This window comes from Grampus griseus (assembly GCF_964374135.1).
Source record: "Grampus griseus genome assembly, chromosome: 7".
In the NCBI taxonomy this organism is placed as follows: Eukaryota; Metazoa; Chordata; class Mammalia; order Artiodactyla; family Delphinidae; genus Grampus; species Grampus griseus.
The window spans coordinates 71183914-71200018 of NC_139001.1; the positions used below are offsets into that span (position 1 = coordinate 71183914).

General features: G+C 37.4%; 1 protein-coding gene across 1 annotated transcript in view; it reads left to right on the forward strand.

The window, feature by feature from the left end:
- Nucleotides 1-7948, forward strand: part of PLA2R1 (phospholipase A2 receptor 1) — a gene marked incomplete at its 5' end in the record, with an annotated part of 114545 nt that extends 106597 nt beyond the window's left edge. The window contains 5 exon segments of the mRNA XM_082658812.1: nucleotides 1213-1353; nucleotides 3204-3320; nucleotides 4600-4776; nucleotides 7488-7696; nucleotides 7698-7948. Coding sequence (XP_082514938.1) covers nucleotides 1213-1353; nucleotides 3204-3320; nucleotides 4600-4776; nucleotides 7488-7696; nucleotides 7698-7742 — 689 coding nt within the window. The 3' untranslated portion in view covers nucleotides 7743-7948.
- Nucleotides 7949-16105: the final 8157 nt, after the last annotated feature.

The window sequence follows — 16105 nt, forward strand, 5'->3', positions numbered from 1 at the left end:
AACCAGAAGAGCATTATTTTAAAGATGAAACTTAAACTCAGAACATTAAATAGCTTCCTGAAGATCTCACAGATGTCTGTCAACAGCACCAGGAGCAGAAGCCAAGTTTCCTTGATCTCTGATGTCGTGTTTATCCCATTAAATCAGGTCCCCTTTCCTTTGATTGCTATGGTGTACAAAAAGAAATTTCCTTAACACTAACTGGTTTCTTTTTAAATCTCTCATTTAGCAAGTGTGCATGTATTTACTTACTCTCTGGATACTATAAGTCAAATAGCACACATATTATGTAAGTTCAGCTCAAAACAATTCAGGACAAAAATATAAATGATAGCCTTATGTATTGGGAAAGCTAATTCTCCTTCTAAAACACCATGAAGTTATCCTTCTTTTTTTAATAACGCTACATTTATTGAGTGCTTAAGTGACAGGCACTAGCTCACCTAACTTCTTAAGTTGTAAGAAAGATGTTATTGTTAGCTCTCTTTTACGTGTGTGGGAGTGTGCGGAAGATAGGTAACATACCCACAGCCATGCACCTAGGATCTCAGTGTGGGTGCGTCTGACTCTCATGCTTGCCCTCTGAAACAAAGACTTCCCCCAATTCCCCTTAGTTATGTGTTGTGTTATGTTATGTCATGATATGATATGTTGTTATGATATGATTTCTTATGTTATGATATGTTGTGTTATGTCATGATATGTTATACTATGTTATGTTATGATATATTATGTTATACTAATGTTATGTTATGTTATGATATGTTACTTTATTGAATGCTTTATTTTCTCTAAGTTGACTAGCAGGTAAGGATTTACTAAATCTTCAGCACTGAATGGAACACATTCTGTGCATTTGGAAGTGTCTTTTACCAACTTCATTCAGCTGCCAGTATTTCTCTGAATCACATCCCCCAGTTTTTCCAACCTTTAGGACACTAATTGTAAATATTAAAGATAACACCCAAACTAAACCTATGAAGCTATGCATTAATATACCCTGTTATGTGTAGGAAAAGATTATTTCTGCCAGACATGCTATAAGCCATTCCAGTTTTGTAATCATTTACATTAAACCCACTCTTTCAGAGTATTATCATGAAAATCTCATTACATATATTTATCTTGGTCTTTCATAGAATGTAATGCAATGTTTATCTCAATAAGTGAACCCAGTCACCACCCTGAAATCATAACTCACTTTGTTCATAGAAACAAGACCATTTGGATACCCAGAGTTGTGCTCAGAAACATCTATTCCCTGGATAAAATTCAAAAGTAATTGCTACAGTTTTTCTACCGTCTTAGACAGTACGAGTTTTGAGGCTGCTCACGAATTTTGCAAAAAGGAAGGTAATTCTTTTGTTGTGGTAAAATGCTTTCAATGTGTTCCTTCTTGACATTTCAGTAAACAATGTAGTTTTCTTCATTTGTCTGATTATTTAGTGATTTTAGAGGCAACAAAAAGAATTGAAAAAGTAAATATTATTGAATTTGTTTGTTTGGGGGATGGCTAAAATGTTCAATGTCCAGTATACAATTAAAAACCCAAGACAATATCTCAGGATACTGCACTTTCCCAAAAAAGTGTTCCCTTTGAATGAATTTGAATTATGAATCTTTAATGTTCCTGAAAATTAATATTCTATTCTTTAAGTACAAGCTTGTATCTTTTAATAAATGTCATACTACTTTTAAAATTCTAGTCAAAAATTACTTATTAACAATGGAAACTTTCACTTTTCAAAGCCTGAGCTTTTTAATTTTTTTATTGAAGTATAGTTGATTTACAATGTGTTAGTTTCTGGTGTACAGCAAAGTGATTCAGATATGGATAGATAGATAGTTAGATATATAGATATATATTCTTTTTCAGATTCCTTTCCATTATAGGATATTATAAGATATTGAATATAGTTCCCTGTGCAACACAGAAGGACCTTGTTGTTTATCTATTTTATACATAGTAGTATGTATCTGTTAATCCCAGGCTCCTATCTTATGCCTCCCCCAACTTTCCCCTTTGGTAACCATAAGTTTGTTTTCTATGTCTGTGAATCTGTTTCTGTTTCATAAATAAGTTCATTTGTTTCATGTTTTTAGATTCCACATATAAGTGATATCATATGATATTAGTCTTTTTCTGTCTGCCTTACTTCACTCAGTATGATAATCTCTAGGTCCATCCATGTTGCTGCAAATGGCATTATTTTATTCTTCTTTATGGCCAATATTCTATTGTGTATATATACCATATCTTCTTTATCCATTCATCTGTCGATGGACACTTTAGGTTGCTTCCATGTCTTGGCTATTGTAAATAGTGCTGCTATGAACGTTGGGGTGCCTGTATCTTTTCAAATTAAGAGTTTTCACCTTTTCTGGATATATGTCCAGGAATGGAATTGCAGGATCATATGGTAACTCTATTTTTCATTTTTTAAGGAACCTCCATACTGTTCTCCATAGTGGCTGCACAAATTCACATTCCCACCAACAGTGTAGGAGGGTTCCCTTTTCTCCACACCCTCTCCAGCATTTACTATTTGTAGACTTTTTGATGATGGCAATTCTGACTGGATAGCATCTCGATATTATTGAGATGATATCTCAGTATAATTTTGATTTGCATTTCTCTAATAATTAGCAATGTTGAGCATCTTTTCATGTGCCTGTTGGTCAGCTGTATGTCTTCTTCGGAGAAATGTCTAATTAGGTCTCCCGTCTATTTTTTGACTGGGTTGTGTTTTTTTTGATATTGAGCTATATGAGCCGTTTGTATATTTTGGAAACCAAGCGCTTGCTGGTCACACTGTTTCCAAATCTTTTCTCCCATTCCATAGGCTGTCTTTTCGTTTTGTTTATGCACAATTTATAAGTTTAATTAGGTCTCATTTGTTTACTTTTGCTTTTATCTCTTTTGCTTTGGGAGACTGACCTAAGAAGACATTGCTATGATTTATGTCAGAGAATATTTTCCCTACATTCTCTTCTAGGAGTTTTATGGTGTCATGTCTTATATTAAATCTTTAAACCATTTTGAGTTTATTTTTGTGTATGGTGTGTGAAGGAGTGTTCTAACTTCATTGATTTACATGCATTAAAGCCTGAGCTTTATGAATTATGGTATAGAAGACATTATTTTAATTGTATTTACATGTAAACACAAATAGTTATTCATTTGCTGTTTGTCTCTTTTATAGGATCTAATCTTTTAACAATCAAAGATGAAGCTGAAAATTCATTTCTCCTAGATCAGCTTTTAGCTTTCAGTTCTTCTGTCAAGATGGTTTGGCTGAATGCTCAATTTGATGGTGACAGTAAGTGACTGGGTAGAGAAGAGGAGAGGGCATAAATAAATACACAATGGTCAAGGTTGATGGAAATGGCATCTGCAAACCAGAAAACTTTCCTTGGATACATTGCTGTTTAAAAAAATATCATAAATCCTAAAGCCATTTCTTCCAAAGACATCATTGCTAACCCCTTTTTATACCTTCTTGCCCTTTGAAATAATCCCAGAAAACCAAAAATGAAAACAAACAAGTTTATCTCATACTTAATCTTGCATTATGAAGATGCTTGGCTGGAACTTTGTGTTCACAGACTTAGTCATAGACACCAAACCATATTTACTTGAAAATACCCCAGGTTTCTAAATGTTATAAGAGCACAACAGAGTTATGGAAATATTTCAGTGATAAATAGTGCTAGTAGAACTGTTATTTGCTACTCATAAAAACCAGAGTTTGTAATCAGATGAGAGCATGCTATTCTTTTCTTTATGTAACTGATGGTTGTTGAAAGTACTTGTAAAGAAAATTACTTTAACTGGTATAGAGAACTTGTTACAGTGGTGTACCAAGGTAGAGGATGGGTCCATGCTGGCAAGGAAGAGTATTTCAATCACCGACATTGCTTAAAACTTCTAGCACAGGGTGATAATAAAAAGCTGACTGACTTATGCTTAGTTTTATTGTTTGTTTTAAATCCTTATCACCTACACATGGATGGATTCTACCACTGCCCCCACCCCTTGGTATACCACTGGCTTGCTTTTTAAAGAAGCTCATTGTACTCTGTGCTCATAAAGGACTGTTTGCAACTACTTGATTTCTAAGATATTCAATACACTGAAGTAATGAAGTTTTTTTTTCTTTAAGCTTTTAAGTTCAAACTACAAATTTTATTATTCTATCTATAAATCTAATAAATTTTAAGGGGCACTTTACAACAAAAAAGAAGCTCACTGTAAAATTATTTTAGAAAGTTATCTACTTTGTAATGATATAGCTGTTAGGACTTTAAATGATTTCTTTAAATTGTTTGTAATGACAGGGAATATTTCAAATTCAAACTGTTACATTAAGAAACATGATATCTTGAATGAACTAAATTAGAACAATATATCTAAAATAAAGAGAGTTGTTCACAAGGCAATTTCACTTATACCTACCTTTTGATGTTGAGTTCATGACTGTTAGTGCATCAGATAAGGAGAGAGTCTCATTAAATTTAGGGGCTGCTTTTTAAGGTTCATTCCAGACTTAGTATGTTTGATAACCATGCACATAATTCATGTTAGCATTTTTTCCACAGATGAAACCATAAAGTGGTTTGATGGAACTCTCGCAGACCAGTCAAACTGGGGTATTAGGAAGCCAGAGATGGACCACGTCAAACCCCATCTGTGTGTTGCCCTGAGGATTCCCGAAGGAGTGTGGCAGTTATCCTCATGTCAAGACAAAAAAGGATTTATATGTAAAATGGAAGCAGGTGGGTAAAGTTAGAAAGTAAATCTTCATTTTGCTTCTACCTTGACTAAAGTTGACCCACCTCCTTAGCACTTAAAGCTTTTAAAATCTAAGTATTCAGAGAGTATTCAGATAGATTCTAACATTGTCGTCTTGTTTTACATCAAACAAGTCGGAGAACATTTCAGCTCCTTCCTCTGATATGAAGGAAAAAAATCATTATAAATCAAATCAAAGACTATGACTTTCTTGTGTCACCCTAGCTGTTAACTTAATGGGCAAAAAAAGAAGTTCACCTCAAGCAAATAGAGCTGGGAATGTAAACCAGCAACCCTCATTCTGGCAGCTTCTACTCAGAATTTTAAGCTCCATCTTTGGTCCCAGGAAATATAATTCAGGTCTAGGTATCCTTGTTGTGGATAAGTAGATGCGATTCTCTACTGCAGGCCATAATATACTATAAAAGTCATATAACTTGATCTTGAGCTACATACTTAGGTTGTGGTGATTATAAATAATTTTAGAAATATAAGCCAGAAAATTCTAGTCCATTGCAAATAATAGAGCTTTCTAAGAGAAGACATTAACAAGGATCATTAACAGTGGGAAGGTGTTTATAGTAATCACAACAGTTTCTAGATGCAGGTATTAACAAAGAAGGAGGGATTGATATGGCCTGGGCTCCTGAAGACAACTTCATAGAGGGGATGAGTCTTTGGAATTGCAAAAGATAATGAGAATAGAGGAGGGAAGGAATATTGGATAAAAGGTCCAGAATGACTAAAGGCAGAAATTGAGAATGAGCTTCGACTGGACCACGTTAGGTGGTGTTGGGAATAAAACCGTATTACTGTAGGATCCATCCACAGAAAGTGCTGGGCTAAAGAGCTGAACTCCATGGTGAAGGATGCAGGGGACACCTACATGCTCTAGAGACACCAACAGTGGAGTCACACCCATCTGATGTAAAGGGAGACGGTTGTAATTTGAGTGATAGAACTGGAAACAAAAAAGGGAAGGTGGAAATGGGAAAAGAGGATCATCAGGCTTTGGTGACTGATTAGATATTGGGAATTAGAGCAAAAACTGGTAGGTGTGGGAACCAAACTTTGAAGCTCTGAAAGTGTAGATATCAACTCTGTGTGGAAACCATGACTAACCTATTAGTGTGGCCAAGCAACCGCTAGCATTCGACTATCAAGAACAAATCAGAAACATCTTATGTCTCTTCAGGACTTTAAAGCTTCCTGTACTACATAAGACACCTCTTTTATCCTACACAGCAACTTTCCAAGGCAGTGAAGCAGATACAGTATTCCCATGTTACAGATGAGAAAAGTACTTGTCCAAACTGAGGCTACATGGAGAACTACACTCCACATTTTCTGATTCCATATGCCCCTTCTATACCTGCCCGCTGCCTCCATCCTGAGAATGAATACTCGTTTAACAGTCTTTCTTTAAAAAGTATCTTTACACATACACAATACTACATGTTTTCAATAATATTATGCAAAATTATACAATATTATTTTAAAATTGCAAAATCGAGGTTTTTTTTTTTTTGAAGTGTATTTTTGCTATTGGTAATGTTGACATTTCTTTTAAGAGTGAATGAGCATAAGTAGTGCACTAAGGCACTTCCTCCACTCACAAATCCTTTACTGCTCTGCCTCTGGGTCATTCCCTACATATTTCTCTGGATCTTTGCTTAGAGCAAAAATAGCAGAGTTCAAACTTTGATATAGAGTCTACTTGGAAAAGATACATTCTTACAGTAGAAAATCCTCAAACAGGAACCCTCTTTTTGAATGGAGGAGCTATTATTCATTTCCCAAGATTCTTGAGATCTAAAAGGTGAGAAGGTCCTGATTATTTTAATCTTTGCAAAAAGCCAGGGAGGTTACCGTTGCTGGACCAACTCCACATCACATCCCAACAAAACTGAGTTCCTTGCAGGCAGGGACTATATTTTACTCATATTTTTAATGCAGCACCGTGCTGAAACTGGATAGGGATTCTTCAGCTTAAAAAAAAAAAGCAGTGTATGTGTTTGTGAGCACTAATAATGATTATTATAAATCAGGGGTCAGCAAACTTCTCTTTAAAGGACCAAATAGTAAATATTTCAGGCTGTAGGAGCCATATGGTTTCTGTCACACTGCCTTTGCAGCACAAAAGCAGCCATAGACAATAGAGACATTATTAGTGTGGCTGAGTTCTAATAAAACGTCATTTGTAAAAACAGGTGCCCAGATTTGATCCATGGACCATTATTTGCTGAGCCCTGCTATAAACAATGACATAACTTTGCTGATTAAAAGGAAATTTTCATCTCAGTATTTTTTGTATTTGGTTTTAGATATTCACACAGTAAAGGAGGATCCAGGAAAATGTAGGTTTAGAACAGTAGTGAAAGTTTTGATTTTTCATAGAAATAATAAAATGGAAAGTAACGGGCGTCCCTGGTGGCGCAGTGGTTGAGAGTCCGCCTGCTGATGCAGGGGACACGGGTTTGTGCCCCGGTCCGGGAGGATGCCACATGCTGCTGAGCGGCTGGGCCCTTGAGCCATGGCCGCTGAGCCTGCACGTCTGGAGCCTGTGCTCCGCAACGGAAGAGGCCACAACGGTGAGAGGCCCGCATATCGCAAAAAAAAAAAAAAAAAGTAACTATGTGACAGTATCTATCTTACTACTTGTCATTGAAGTTTTCTTTTTTTCATCTTCTTTCAGGACCAAGTCACAGCATTATACCCCTTGCAGTAGCAGTGACACTGATAGTAATTCTGGCAATTTCCACACTTTCCTTCTGCATATACAAGCACAACAGTGGTATCTTCAGGAGACTTGCACAGTTTGGAAATCCTTACTATCCTGCAACCAACTTTAGTACAGTAAATTTAGAAGAAAATATTCTCATTTCTGATCTTGAGAAGAATGACCAATAATAATGAAGTGAGAGGATGCCACGGCCATGAGAATGAGTAAAGAAGAGTACTTTCCTTTACAGACCAGATGCCGCTCTAATGTGAATCGTGTCACCATTTTAATTATTCTTAAAATGATTACTGGTTTTGAATTGTAACCAAATCAGATAGGTGTTCATTTATTCATTTCCTCGAACTGTGATCTATTCTTTAAAAGGGGAGATTTTACAATGGCTATTCTTCAGAAAACAAAAACTATTAAAAGAAACTCCCAAATGAAAACTCTCAAACCAATGTGAATAATAGTTTTTGCATTAATATGCTTCTACCAAAAATTTTTGGGAATTTTAAAACTAATCTGATATCTATTCAGACATTTGCCAATACTCATTCCATTAAAAGAGAGAGGCAGAGAAAAGCAAAACAAATTTTAAAGTCCTACACTTGTATAAGAGAGGAAAAAAGAAAAGGCTTTTGAGAGGTTTCTTGTTGTTTTTTAATTTGATCAGTTTAACAGCAGGGTTTGGAAAACACTAATTTCTAAGCTTAAAACTCACAGGTTCTGGGCTCTATACTAGTATTTAGGGTGACATTCATTTTTATTAGTTCTGACTTCTCAAACTAAAGGAGAAGAAAAATAACCTTTCTTTAAGTAGTAAAAATCTTGGTTAGCAGCACAATTTCATAAGCAACCATGCAATGTGGCCTAAAATCATCAATTACTAAATGATGACAAAGTTGGATAGTTAAAAAATCTTATAGATAAGCTCAGAGGGACTTATTGTTATCCTAATACTGTTAAAATTCACAAGCTTTATCAAAGACTAAAGGTATAAAATGTATATATACCACTTCTAATAACCAAAAGATATAAATAACTTGAATTTAAAGGGGAAAAATGAAAGATGTGAATTACAGTTTCATCAGAACAAGACAAGTACTAAATAAATTACTCTTCAGCAGTAATCTAGATACCTTTGCTATATAAAGGAGTTTATTTGGGGAGTTCTATTGAGTAAACTAGGGTTTGGGGGAACCGACTCCATTTGCATTGGGCTAGTTCATGCAGTCAGGAAAAAATGATTAAAAGTATGATACTATCCATAAATTAAAACTCACAGATTTGATCTTCCTTCATTAATTTCTTATAAAGTAAAAGGACTTCATAATCAATGTTCAAAAGTTTACTCATTGCGTAAATGTTTACTGAGTTCCTGTTAAGAACCAAGAGCCATTCTAGAAATTGGAGGTATTGGGGCGAGCACTTATTTTTGAATGAAGGAAAACCTACAGTAAACCAGTAAAGAAATGCATAAGAAGAAAATATCAGGTGGTCATGAAAATTAAGTAAGGTTCTGTGATAGAGAGAAACTGGGGGAGTCTCCCTAGAGTGTGCATTTTAGTTATTACAACCAGCTGCCTCAAAACTGGTGACAAGTAGTCACAAGATGGAGCTTGGGAGAAAGTATGAATAAGTTTCTGAGTGGAAAACTATCATCATTAGAAATACGATTTGAAGAACGTGTCCTAAGAATGAAGTCCTTGCAGCCTGAAACAGTTAATACAGCTTCCAAAAGCAGCTCTTTGCTACTGCTGTGCAGTTTACACACTGAGACAATCTACTTCCATAATTTTGTTTGTTTGGGGACTTTATTTTTTTTTTAAGATATTACATTATGTGACAGTTGTATATTTATAACTCAAAGGAAACATTGGCTTGGACTAACCAGATGTTATAAAAGCTCAATTTAATAATCTGTCAAGTGAAATTAAAGTTCTGTTCTTTTTAGTGGACTTGGTAAAAACTGCTAATCAATTATCCTTCCAGTCAAGGTATATTGAAGTTGAGTAGTCAGTCACACATAAAAATTTGACAAAGTATGTCATTAGTAAAGTGGTTCTGCAGGAAAAAAAAAAAAACTGTATTGCTTGTCAGTGCTCTGTACTTTGATATTTAGTATTGAACCACATCCTAATGGACAGATCACGCGCTGCTTCCCATTACTGAAATTTCAGAAATAGGAATTACTGAAATACTCTGTTTTATTCACATACGTGCACTTTTAAAAACTTTCTTCCACAACTATTTTTTTTTCTTTTTTTTTTTTTTTTTTTTTTCTGTTATCCCCTAAACAACTCAACGAGAGATACCATTCCCATTTTATAGAGTAGGAAACTAAAGCTTAGGACAAGCAGCCCAAGATCACACCCCAGGTAGGGGTAGAGCAGGAATCAAACTCAGGTCTATCTGACTCTAAAGGCCAAGTGTCAGTTTTTCTTGAGGGGTAAGAAAAAAATCTGCATACAAATTCTTTCATATACGTACAAAACCTACTATATTTGAGATCTTGGAAAGCCAGTTTTACAATCAGAAGAAACCACTTAGTTTTTTTTTTTTTTTTTTTTTTTTATTTTATTTTTGCGGTACGCGGGCCTCTCACTGTTGTGGCGTCTCCCATTGCGGAGCACAGGCTCCGGACGCGCAGGCTCAGCGGCCATGGCTCACGGGCCCAGCCGCTCCGCGGCATGTGGGATCTTCCCGGACCGGGGCACGAACCCATGTCCCCTGCATCGGCAGGCGGACTCTCAACCACTGCGCCACCAGGGAAGCCCTTAGTTTTTAAATATAAACAAATATGTTGCCAATAAGTTGCAAACAACAAAAATAATTTCTCCAGAATTTATAAGCTGTTAAGAGGAATATACATTATTTGTCAGTTTTCTTCTCCAAGTACTTATTTTCTTTCAGAAACTATAAACTATTAAGAGTTATGAAATTTTTAGTTTTCATCTGTATTTAGAAAGCACCATATAATTAGGCAAGTAAATCTAAAACAAAATGCTTTATATTCAACTTATTTTTCACAATGAAATTCTTGACGATTCTGTAGAGATATTAAAATCTCATTCGAAATCCCCTAACCTCAACCACCCAAAATTCAACAGCTTCTGAATCATTCCACTGTGGTTTCTCAATTTACTCATTAATTAAAAAAAAAAACCTTTATGTCTCAAAAATATGATATAGCCAAGCAGCAAGCATGTTCTTTTCAAATACGTGAATATAAAGTTATTATCTAAAGCCTATTTCTAATACTGTCACACCTCATCTACTGATTCATTTAAAAAAGATACTGGTACCCCTTGTTCCTCTCCAAATATTACTCAAACAGTGGTGGTGGGGTAGTGTTTGTCTCCCTTCCCACGTGCAACTTGTTCAAAATACAATAACTTAGCAGTATCTGGAGACATTTTTATTTGTCACAATTGGGACACGCTATGCGCATCTAGAGCATAGAACCCAGAGATGCTGCTAAACATCCTATAATGCACAGAACAGCTAACCCCAATGCCCCCCAAAGAATTATCTAGTTCAAAATGTCAGTGTTGCTGAAGTTGACACACTTAAACATATTCTCTTTTGGATCCATACAGAATGAACATTTTAGCATGACCCGGTAATAAGTGATGGTAGGGAATACGCCCCCCTCCTTTTTTAACCTAAATCTCTTTCCCCAGAACTTACCACGATTTCCGTGGCTGCTGTCTCCTGTCTCCTGCGATCGCACGGCCCACGGCCACCCTTGACCTTAACGCCATAAACAGCCCGAAGCTGCTGTACAACGGCCAACCGCACCAGCCTCTGATCCCACATCCCGGACACGTCGCCCACTCTCCGAGGTGGGATCTGAGTCCTGACTCTCTTTCGCCACCAAGTCTTCCAATTTCCGAACACTCTCAGTTTTGCGCTCAGCTCCGCTGCCTTCCGGCCACGTCTGGCACTCTTCCGGCCCCGGACCCCAGCCACTTCCACGGCTTTTTCCTTGCTCCACCGACCGTCTTCTCTTAGCCCTTTGACCTAGCCACACCTCACGTTTCCTTCACTTACACCGGCATTCTTTCTAGTCACTTAATCCTTTCGGCTACTTACACAGACCTCCCTTCTTTCTTCCATATCCTTTCGGTTCCTTGTACCACGCCCGTTACCAGCTTCTCACTATTTCAGGCCACCTTCCTCCAAACCTCCCTTTGCCCTCGTCTCTCTCCGAACTGTAAAGACAACCCTTCTCCTCGCCCCTCCTGCCCCACCCCCCGCAGACTCAGCTGGGCGTTAGTCCCTGCGGCCCCGAGTCCCCCACCCTAGCCCAGTCGCCGGACCAGCCGGCTGTTCAGGGGCCTCTTCCAGTCCCGGTCCCCGCCCGGGCTGGTGGCCGCCGTCACCGTTTCACAGGCTGCTCCCTCCCTCCTCCATCAACCTGCCTGCCGCCCCCGGCCAGCACATCCGGGTGCGCTCACTGAAAGTCAAGTGTCCCTCCTCATGCCTCCGCCCCACCGCCTCGACAGACAACCGGAGCCACCTCGGCCGGCCCACCTTCTGTTCCAGTCCAGCCTCAAACGGCAGCCTCCACAACTATTTTTAATCTGAGCTAGATTTCATGCTATACATGAAAAGAAAAAAGTAGTAGGGTCACAAACTCATTCACACGTAATTAATGTGCCCCCTCCAGAAAACAGTCAATTATTTTCTATAACTCTGAGTAATAGGAAATCTTGGATTTTTCCAACTGAAGGTATATTGCGCTCTTCCAATTCCAACAGTCTTCTTTCAGTTTAAATGTTTCTTCTATTGAAAGTTCCATTCCCTATCAAGGGTGCATTACATGGTCTCACTAGATAAACATTCAGTCTTCCGGAGTTTCCATTCCCTCCTCAAAATGGTGGTTGGATGTATGAGAACCTGTTGTGTCCTTGTGGTACTGTGGGGAGTAGGTGATAACTGACTGTGTCTGTGTTATCTGGTGTCCACTGCTGGTAGCTGTCTGGCCCACACCTGGGAATTCTACTGGCGTCTCTATGAAGTCTGTATTTGGTGTAACCTGTAGTCTAGTCTCTTTGGACTGGCCCCATCCTGGCTTTCCCTGGCATTGCCTTATCCCTGGCTGTGACTCCCATTCAGTTCTGTACCTGGACATTACAGTTCTTGGCAATAAGGCCATGTCACCTCTGCAGCACTATCAGTTACTCCCTTGGTCAGGGGAGGCTTGATACTGGACCAAACAATCCCAAAATCTCATTGGCTTAACACAGCAAAGGTTTATTTTTCATCCACACTAACGTGGGGTTGCAGGAAGACTTCAGTTATTCATTGGTCCAGGCTCCTCCTAAATAGTAGGTCCTCCATCTCCTAAGGCCTTGGTTGCCTCAGTGGGTCCCCTACCTCTGCCTGACAGAAGAAGTTAGAGATCTATCTTCGATTAATTATGTAGCTTCCATGGGCTATTGAAATACATTCTCTAAGTTAACAGTCTTTAAATTGAGAATATGTACCCTGTGGATACATAAAGACTTCCAAGGGATACAGGGCCATGGATATATATATATATATATATTTTTTTTTTTAGCAGTACGCAGGCCTCTCACTGCTGTGGCCTCTCCCATTGCGGAGCACAGGCTCCGGACGCGCAGGCTCAGCGGCCATGGCTCACGGGCCCAGCCGCTCCGCGGCATGTGGGATCTTCCCGGACCGGGGCACGAACCCGTGTCCCCTGCATCGGCAGGCGCACTCCCAACCACTGCGCCACCAGGGAAGCCCCAATATTTTTGAGGAGCTCAGTTTCCAGACTCATTAACCTTTATATATATTCTTTCTTAGAATTGACTTGCCTGAGATCAAGGTGTCATGCTGGTTCTTCTTTCCCACCTCTTTTTGCAGAAATGTCCTTTTTTACCTCAAAAAAAAAAAAAAAGATGCCTTCTCTTGGTAAAATCCTCCATGGCACCAGACAAAGACAAAATTTCAAAATAATGATGTCAGTGAAATTTCTCACGTAAATTCTCACGTCTTCCTCTGTTTTCATACATTTTTCTGTTAAGGATGAAGTGTGGATTAGAAAAGGGTTATTTTGCCCCATGTTAGGATAGTCTAAATATGCATTGTGTATGTGTGTGTGTGTGTATATATATATATATATAAACTGCAGGAAAGATAACTGCCTTCCTTTGAGACTTTATCTCATCCAGCCCCTGTCTATTATGAGAGACTATTTCTGGAGAGAAAATCTAGGGAAAGCAAAGTAAAGACAGTGCAGCTATTGATAAGACCCTGAGGTGTTACCTTATCTGGGCTAAGAGCTCATGGCAAGACTTTGCGCTTTATTTATCTTAGATTTCTAACTGAGCTTTGGGGATGAGTATTATCATGCTTATTTGAATTGCAAAATGAAATCAGACTTTTTTTGAACATTGTCTTATTTGGATCATTTCTTTGACAATGAAGATTGGCTTTACCAATTAAGTTTTATGATGAACATTTTCATTCAATTGGATGAATTATATGTGCAACTCCAGTGTTCTGATTAAAACATGTATTCATATAAAGACATTTTAATAGAAAAGTAGTATCAACAAAAGTATGATGAAATTAACAATATTTTATTTTTCCAAACCTTACTTTGTATGCCAGGTAAAGCAAAGTGCCCGTAAGTGAAAGAGTAACAGGCAAAATTGATAGTCATTTTTAAAAGGAGTAGAGAACTCAAGTTTCTGGGTCTAGAAACACAACATGGCACTTCCGCTCACATATCATTGGCCAGAGTTATTCACAGGGTCCATCCTAACTGCAAGGAAGTCTGGGAGGTCTCCCAGTGTGCTCAGGAAGGAGAGGATAATGGACGACAGTGAGCACCAGCAATCTCTGCCAGATTTTCTCAGGACATATAGCTACAAAAGAAAGGGAGTGCGGGAATAGAATTCATGCTGAATCCTGGCTCATCCTAGCAATTTTTAATTAATATTAATTACTTTCTTCTATGATACATCCATTTCATTAAGAGATGCATTACCTATAACATTTTAGTTTTATATATACTGATTATTTATTAAGCATTGTAATATATTCATGTTGGTCTGATCAACTGTGTGCTGATAGTAATTGAAATGGCAACTCAATACAGAAGAAAATGTGTAACACTGCCTATGTTCACAGGGAAATTTTTAAAAATAATTTTAACTTATATACATATTTTACTACAGGCAAATATGGCAAGGAAATGAATAAAATAGTTTCAAGAATAAAAATATTAGGATAAAATTCTGTGTGGAGATTAGAATGGAAATACAAGACTAAACAGAAAAAGAAACAAGAATCTCTGACTGCTAAGAGCTTGTTTCTGTGTGTTTCTATCTTTAAAAAGACTATGATAGAATTCAAATTATCATGGTATCACCAATCAAAAGAAAGAGAGCTCCTCGGTGAAGTGGTTGATTCCAGATCTGGGGCAGGAAAAATACAAGATGAAACTGAAATATCTTATGATGCTAGAAAGTAAGGAAATGCTTACAAAAAGATGGGGTCATGTCCAAAGGACATAGGACTAACCTGAAGGAGTCCCCAATGGCCAAAACTGGAACGCTTTGAGAAACAAAATAAAAATAGTACTGGATTTTAAGCATAGAATAAATATCTATGAATCCATATTAATGTAAATAAATAAATGAATGAATAAATAAGTAAATCGGGGAGGAGCAACAGTTCTTTTCTACAGAAGAATCCCAATTAAAAATGTAGAAGGAATGAGAGAAAAATCACCATTAGGAAAACACAACAGTAATCATTGTTACAGGCAAGATCCACCAGTGGGTGCTAAAATTCGTGGATGAACGTTGAAGGAGAAACGGGAAATGTTCATAGCTTTAAAATAGTGCCTCCCAAATAGTCATTAATTACAACTGGAAAGTACTAACTTTACAATGGAGAAAACTCTTTAATCGTGTAATCAAGGTTAACTTAATCAGTAATAAGCCACATCAGTATCATGTATCCTCTAGAATGATGCCCTGAGAAGGGCACACGACTTTTTTGGTATCCACCACAAAATAATGTATAATCCAAATTTAACAATAAAAAAACCAGACAAATCCGAATCGATGAACATTACACAAAATAATTGATGACTTCATAAGTGTCCAGGTCATGAAAGATAAGGAAAGATTGAGGAAATGTCACAGATTGGAGGAGAATAAGGAGCCATGACAACTAAATGCAAGGTAGAATCCTGGATTGGATCCTGGAATGGAAAATGCACATAATGGAAAAATGTGAAATTAAAATCTATAGTTAGTGGTACTGTATCAGTATTAATTTCTTAGTTTTAATGATTGTACTACGTTTATATATGTACCATTAGAGGAAGTTGGGTGAATGGTGTATAGGAATTCTCTGTACCGTGTTGGCAAATTTTCTGTAAATCTAAAATTATTTCAAAATAAAAAGTTAAAAATCTGCTATGATATTAGATTCCACTGGATATATTGAAAGGGTGACATGACGTGTTTAATTTTAAATGTTGTTATAATTTGATGAAAATTGCATCCTAATTATAAAAAATTTTAGATGTCAAATTAGAAAGGCAGGAAGCGATATAC